At 36.9% G+C, this 6,887-nt stretch overlaps 1 protein-coding gene across 1 annotated transcript; it reads left to right on the forward strand.

Moving 5' to 3' along the window:
- Positions 1–1,771: 1,771 nt before the first annotated feature.
- On the forward strand, positions 1,772–5,863 carry LOC145056970 (carbon-nitrogen hydrolase family protein). Its single transcript, XM_079004710.1, has 13 exons — positions 1,772–2,212; positions 2,364–2,669; positions 2,800–3,023; positions 3,143–3,246; positions 3,336–3,470; positions 3,596–3,764; positions 4,033–4,168; positions 4,348–4,486; positions 4,555–4,731; positions 4,804–4,971; positions 5,046–5,141; positions 5,246–5,374; positions 5,480–5,863. The coding sequence occupies exons 1-13, from the start codon at positions 2,019–2,021 to the stop codon at positions 5,669–5,671; spliced, it is 2,169 nt and encodes a 722-aa protein (XP_078860836.1). The 5' UTR covers positions 1,772–2,018; the 3' UTR covers positions 5,672–5,863.
- Positions 5,864–6,887: the final 1,024 nt, after the last annotated feature.

Raw genomic sequence — 6,887 nt, forward strand, 5'->3', positions numbered from 1 at the left:
CTTTTCTCCAAACCACCACTGCAACATTCTTTTTCTCCTTTCTTCTTCTTTATTTCGGCAAACCCTAAGTGCTCCTTCCTTCTTGTCGTCGATGAAGACCCAATCGATATGCCAGTCACCTCTTTCTTTCCGGAGCCATCACAACCCTGAAAGTCTGAAACCACCAAAATCATAGTCGCAAAGCAAACATTAGTCTTGAAAGCAACCGAAGGTGCACAATGGGAAGAGGAACTGATAATCGTTTGCCTCTCTCCCTTTCTTACTCCTGCGAGGTTCCTCTCACATGGAACGAGTTGACCATTATCTTTCCACCAAAACTAAACACTGTCACAACACAACCCCTAACATCGAATCAAATTTTCTTCTTTTAAAAACCCAGAAAAAAGAACAACAGATGAACACTTACCCAAATTTGTTCATAACCCATCTCCAAGCCACCTCCTATGGTCCTGTCGATGCCGCCGTCACCACATCGAAATCCGGCAGTCATAAGAATAAGACAGCAGCGACGTTGTTGCTATCCACTCTAGATTCACTACTAACCAACAATATTATCCTGATCCATCACATGGAAGGTCAATCATATGCATTCTTATGACGCCGATCCTTTTGGCAACTCCATTCTGATTTGGCAGCCAAACCAGATTGCAACTATATGGTCATTTGATTTTGTGGATTCCTCAACATCACTTGATTTGTGCAATAAATCGGCACTCTAATTATGTTAGTCGTCCCCATTCAAGGAAACCCACATAATCAAGAACCCTGGAACGATGGGTATGAGTTGGATTTGTAATTTAGTTTCTTTTTTTACTAATAAAAAGCCATGCCATCAAATTGAAACCGGCTACTGCAAGTATGGTCCTTTTTTAATAGGTAATATGAACTTTATGCCCTTAAAATACCTAAAAAAAATATTAGGTACTCTTTAAAACAAATCCCGAAAGTTGGTTGGGCTACAATGACATTAACCCTAGATAAACCCCCAAAATATTAGATAAAAAAAATAAAAAATAAAAATAAAAAACCGTAGCTTTTTTCCCAAAAACCGTAGACTACGGTTTGGGAAACCATAGGTTTTCGAGAGAAAACCGTTAGGTTATATAATACCTACGGTTTTGTATGTCAAAAATGATTTTTTTTAATAGAAAACATGAAACAGTAGACGAAATGACGAAACAGTAGGCGACATCATTTATTAATTTTTGGCTAAAAATTGCTAATTACCCTCTTAATTTAGCTAGATTAGTAATTAAAACCAAAAAATCATTCCAAAATAATCCCATACACCCTCCTAATACCCGTCTTAGGCTATGTTTGGCGGACTAGCTGAAAAGCTAGCTGTTAGCTGAAAAGCTAGCTGATGGCTGAAAAGCTAGCTGTTAAATAAAAAGCTAGCTGATAGCTGAAAAGCTAGCTGATAAAAAAATAACGTTTGGTAAAACTAGCTGAAAAGCTAGCTGAAATATATAAAATTACATAAAAGGACATGTAAGAATATATGTTTCTATAATTAATTAAGGGGTGTATTTGGAAAATTTTAGAAAAACTCTTAAAAAGCTAGTCTAAGTAGCTTTTCAAAAAGCTAGCTTTTCAGCTACTTTTTGGCTTACCAAACACGACAACATAAAAAAACTCAAAAAATAAGCTAGCTTATCAGCAAACTCAAAAAATAAGCTAACTTATCAGCTGATTGTGGTGCGCCAAACAAGCCTTAGGTTTGAAAAGATATGTATTTGTATTCTGTGGTAAAAATCATAACCCACAACATTTTTGGAAAAGAAAATAGAAAAAGGAGCGGGCGGTGTACGCAATGGAACAGATGTCAAAAGAATAAACCAAAGACCATAAACGAGTCAGTGAGAACCGGAGAAGGAGTGAGCTGACCTGACGATTGCCATCGTACTCCGGCGAACGTGCGCCGCCGGCCGTCCTGCCTGGCTGTTTCGTACAGCCCGATTGTTTGCTGATTGCTGTAGTGCACCAGTCCACTGCAAAGCCCCCGATACGTGAAGAAGATGAGGTTGTTGAAGGTTGCTACTTGCAATTTGAATCAATGGGCAATGGAATTCGACTGCAATTTGAAGAACATCAAGGAATCGATAATTAGGGCTAAAGAAGCTGGTGCTGTTATTAGGCTTGGCCCGGAGCTCGAAATCACTGGCTATGGCTGTGAAGACCATTTCTTAGAACTCGACACCATCTCTCATGCGTAAGATTTTGCTTTACTTTCAATTAAATTCCATTACTCGTATTCGTTTTCAAGTCAATTGCATCATCTTCCAGTCGAATTGAACCGTTGATACCTGTGGATACTAGGTTGTGACTAATTTAATAATCATATAATTTATAATCCCTTTCAGGTGGGAGTGCTTAAAAGACTTGCTTCTTGGTGATTGGACAGATGGCATATTATGTAGTTTTGGGATGCCTGTTATCAAAGGTTCTGAGCGTTACAATTGTCAAGTATTATGTATGAACAGAAAGATAATCATGATACGAGCAAAGATGTGGCTTGCAAATGATGGAAACTATAGGGAACTTCGGTGGTTTACTGCATGGAAACAAAAAGACAAGCTTGAAGAATTTCAACTTCCATGTGACATTTCTGAGGCTTTGCAGCAAAGAACAGTCCCTTTTGGCTATGGCTTCATGCAGTTTTTAGACACGTAAGTTAAAACCTTTCTGTTTCATGGCTTCGAATCAGGGTAGTGGAGTAGTATAGCTGTATAGGCACTAGGGTATTGGTGTTGTTATGCCATTGTTTCTGATAATCAAACTTTTTCTTGTCTTAATCAGAGCTGTTGCTGCTGAAATTTGTGAAGAGCTTTTTGCTCCAATTCCTCCTCATGCTGAACTTGCACTAAATGGTGTTGAAGTGTTTATGAATGCTAGTGGAAGTCATCACCAACTAAGAAAGCTTGATATTCGAATCCGAGCTTTTATAGGTGCTACACACACCCGTGGTGGAGTTTACATGTATAGTAATCATCAAGGTTGTGATGGAGGTCGTCTTTACTATGGTATGTTTGAAATGATCATACCCCCTCCCCCCCCCCTCTCTCTCTCTCTCTCTCTCTCTCTCTCTCTATCACACACACACACAGACACACTCAAGTGTGAAAGATTCATTATATTGCAGATGGTTGTGCATGTGTTGTTGTTAATGGAGATGTAGTTGCACAAGGTTCACAATTCTCCTTGAAGGATGTAGAGGTGGTGGTTGCTCAAATAGATCTGGATGCAGTATGTTCTATATTTAATGAGTCTGCATATTTGCTTCATGTCATTGTTCATTAATATCTTAATGAGTCTGCATATTTGCTTCATGGAAGGTTGCTAGTCTTAGAGGATCTATAAGTAGTTTTCAAGAACAAGCAAGTTGTAAAAGATTTGTTTCCTTCATAGATGTGCCATACAAGCTTTGTCAGCCTTTTAACCTCCAAATGTCTCTTTCAAGTCCATTGAAGGTAAGTGTGCTTAGGTTCTACACATTCCTTTCCTTGCAGTTGGGCTCCATTGCTTTTGATTTCTCATCTATGTAAAAGACGTGAATACCCTTCATCATTGAATCACCACCTCCATTATGTTGCAGATTAGTTACCACTCTCCTGAAGAAGAGATAGCTTTTGGACCTAGTTGTTGGCTTTGGGATTACCTAAGAAGAAGTGGGGCTTCTGGTTTTCTTCTTCCACTCTCTGGTGGAGCCGATAGCTCTTCGGTTGCTGGTATTGTTGGATGCATGTGCCAACTTGTAGTAAAAGGTCAGTTTTACCCCCATACTTCCAAATTACTTCCCTTCCTTCTTAAATTCTTGCACAAACAACAACAATCTTAATTGGATCTAAAGAGGTCTCTCGGTAGGCCCCATTTGTCACACAGAACAACACATGACATAACAAGTTATACTGCGCCTGATTTAACCGAGACTAGGACTTTGACTTTCACACAAAAGACATAAATGCCCTCCTCATGTCCCTTAACAAAAAAAAAGACTTTTTTTGGTCAAATTTAATCTATATCTTAATATAGAGATTGCAAATGGTGATGAACAAGTCAAGGCTGATGCTATAAGAATTGGAAATTACACCAATGGACAATTCCCTACAGACAGCAAGGAATTTGCAAAACGTGTATTTTACACTGTTTTTATGGGATCTGAAAACAGGCAAGTCGTTTCTTTATAATATGACATACTGAATCTTTTTTTTATGGACTTAATGAGAACATGACTTAATCTGGTAAGCTATATATGCATGTTTACCTTTTGACTTGATAAAGAAAGCCAGAGAATAAGTCGTAATTTTTACCAATTTACCCTTAGCATCTTGTGTAATAAGTTTACAGTTCTGATGCCACGCGTTCACGAGCCAAGTTGCTTTCTGAGGAAATTGGATCATGGCATCTTGATGTTTCTATAGACAGTGTGGTATCTGCATTCCTATCTTTATTTCAAACACTTACAGGGAAGCGTCCTCGCTACAAGGTAAAATAAATAAATAAAATAAACAAGTGTGTTTTATTTTATATGAAATCATTTTTTTTTTCTTACAGGTAGATGGGGGATCAAACATTGAAAACTTAGGGCTCCAAAACATACAAGCTCGAATCAGAATGGTTTTGGCCTTTATGATGGCTTCCTTGTTGCCATGGGTTCATAGCAAACCAGGGTTTTATCTCGTGTTGGGTAGCTCAAATGTGGATGAAGGGTTACGTGGTTACCTAACTAAGGTATTATTATTATTATTATTATAATATATTAATATTTCATTATTTATTTATTATTATTTTTTTTGTGTGTAGTATGATTGCAGTTCTGCGGATATAAATCCAATCGGAAGCATAAGCAAGCAGGACCTGCGAATATTTCTTCGGTGGGCCGCCACACATCTTGGTTTCTCGTCTTTAGCAGAAATCGAGGCTGCCCCACCAACCGCTGAGCTGGAGCCTATACGCTCCAATTACAGCCAGGTATTTAAATTTAACAACACTTTTTACTTTTAAACCCTCAAAAAACTTTTTCTAACTCATGTTCTCTTTTTCAGCTTGATGAGGTTGACATGGGAATGACATATGAGGAACTTTCCGTATATGGAAGGTTAAGGAAGATTTTCAGATGCGGGCCCGTGTCCATGTTCAAGGTTTGTCTTACATCTCCATCAAGACAGAACATGTTCTATTGTTTTTCACATGCATTGGACTCAGACTGACACTGATACTGATAATGATACTGATATTGATACAGAATCTATGTTTTGGTTGGGGTTCAAAATTAAGTCCATCGGAAGTAGCCGAGAAAGTAAAGCACTTTTTCAAATACTATTCCATCAACCGACACAAGATGACTGTATTAACACCCTCCTATCATGCTGAGGTATGGTTTATTTTTATTATTATAAAATTTCGTACACATGAATTAATGATAATAATAATAATAATAATAATAATACCGATTTTGCCCTTGTGTGTACGCGTACAGAGCTATTCACCAGAAGATAACAGATTTGACCTCCGACAGTTTCTTTATAACTCAAGATGGCCATATCAGTTTCGAAAAATAGATGAACTTGTGAAAGAACTTAGTGTTGATAAAGATGCATCATCATCATCTACTTCAGATGGTGTAGGAATTGTGGCAGCTGGTTCAGCTGATCCAAAGGCTGGCCTTTAAAATTTCATAGTGATTCATCAAAGTTAACTTTATACTGTGAGTTTTATTGAATTTGTTAATGAATTACCCGAAAGGATTAGTTCACTGGTCTATGGTGAAAGTACCTAGGTTCATAATCGTATACTTCTTGATACAATACAGGAGAATTTTAATTTAATAAATTAATGCAATAGTGTGTTCCAAGTTTTTTAATGGATGTACTCGGATAATGACGTTTGTAATATAATCTCAAGCATTTCTCCTTATGTTGGGAGGTATTGAAAGGTTGATTGTGTTTCAAGGTTATGAGTATTCACGAAATCCATAAGCCTGTAAAAGTAATATGTATCCATGTAACAAAAATTTGAACATAAATATACAAAATGAAAACCAATTATTACACCTTCTGAATTAACCTTGTCTGCTAAATGATGTTTCATAACAAGACAAGATTCAAAAGGGAATTGATTCATGCATGCCTACAACCTTCTTCTTATTACCAATGTTGAATGGTTTGCCCTTCTTCACTTCATTTACTGCCACCCTCTTCATCTCCCTCTCATTAGCACCTTACAACAATGAAAATGGTGAAATGTAAGTTCAGTTCGGTTCTAGTACCGAAAATTGATAACATACCTATCGGCACCATATACTTTTATTAGGGTTCGTTACTCAGTTTTCATTTTCCACCTGTTTTAGTATTCAGTATACTTGGGTTACACCTGTTTCAATACTCGGTATACTTGGCTTTGGTACCAGTTCGGTACAATGCTCATCCCTAATTCCGATCACTAAATGCAAGATTCAACATTGAATTGCACTTTTAACGTTGGTTTAAAAAGGGATAAAATGTATCATAGTTAGCGATTCAGATGGACTCTAATCTCACCCTAATAACGAGCTGATGCACTAAGTTCCTAATGTTGAGAGAGATCTCACAAACTCGATTGTAGCCTGGATCCCCTTTGAGACTCCATAAATTTTATTACCTAAAATGAATTGATAATATTAAAATCACCAACATATATTATTGTACGGATAAAATAACAATAAAAATAACCAAATTACATAAGAAAGAGGTAAGAGTTTACATAAGAACGAGGTAAGGGCTTGACAAGTGATGGAAATTTATATAATTAAGAACCACATAGATGGAAAAAAAAAGTTTTATACTAAGAATGATGTATGTTTTAATAAACCACATGAATAATTTATGTAATTCACTCTTTAAATTAGA

This window comes from Lactuca serriola, chromosome 6 (assembly GCF_051521515.1).
Source record: "Lactuca serriola cultivar US96UC23 chromosome 6, Lser_US96UC23_V15, whole genome shotgun sequence".
Taxonomy (NCBI): domain Eukaryota; kingdom Viridiplantae; phylum Streptophyta; class Magnoliopsida; order Asterales; family Asteraceae; genus Lactuca; species Lactuca serriola.

Bases quoted from the DNA above. Each gene is read 5' to 3' on its own strand.
- LOC145056970 (XM_079004710.1), top strand. From the start codon at position 2,019: ATGAGGTTGTTGAAGGTTGCTACTTGCAATTTGAATCAATGGGCAATG. The intron at 2,670-2,799 runs GTAAGTTAAAAC...TGTCTTAATCAG, and splicing joins TTCATGCAGTTTTTAGACAC to AGCTGTTGCTGCTGAAATTT. The intron at 3,024-3,142 runs GTATGTTTGAAA...ATTATATTGCAG, and splicing joins TGGAGGTCGTCTTTACTATG to ATGGTTGTGCATGTGTTGTT.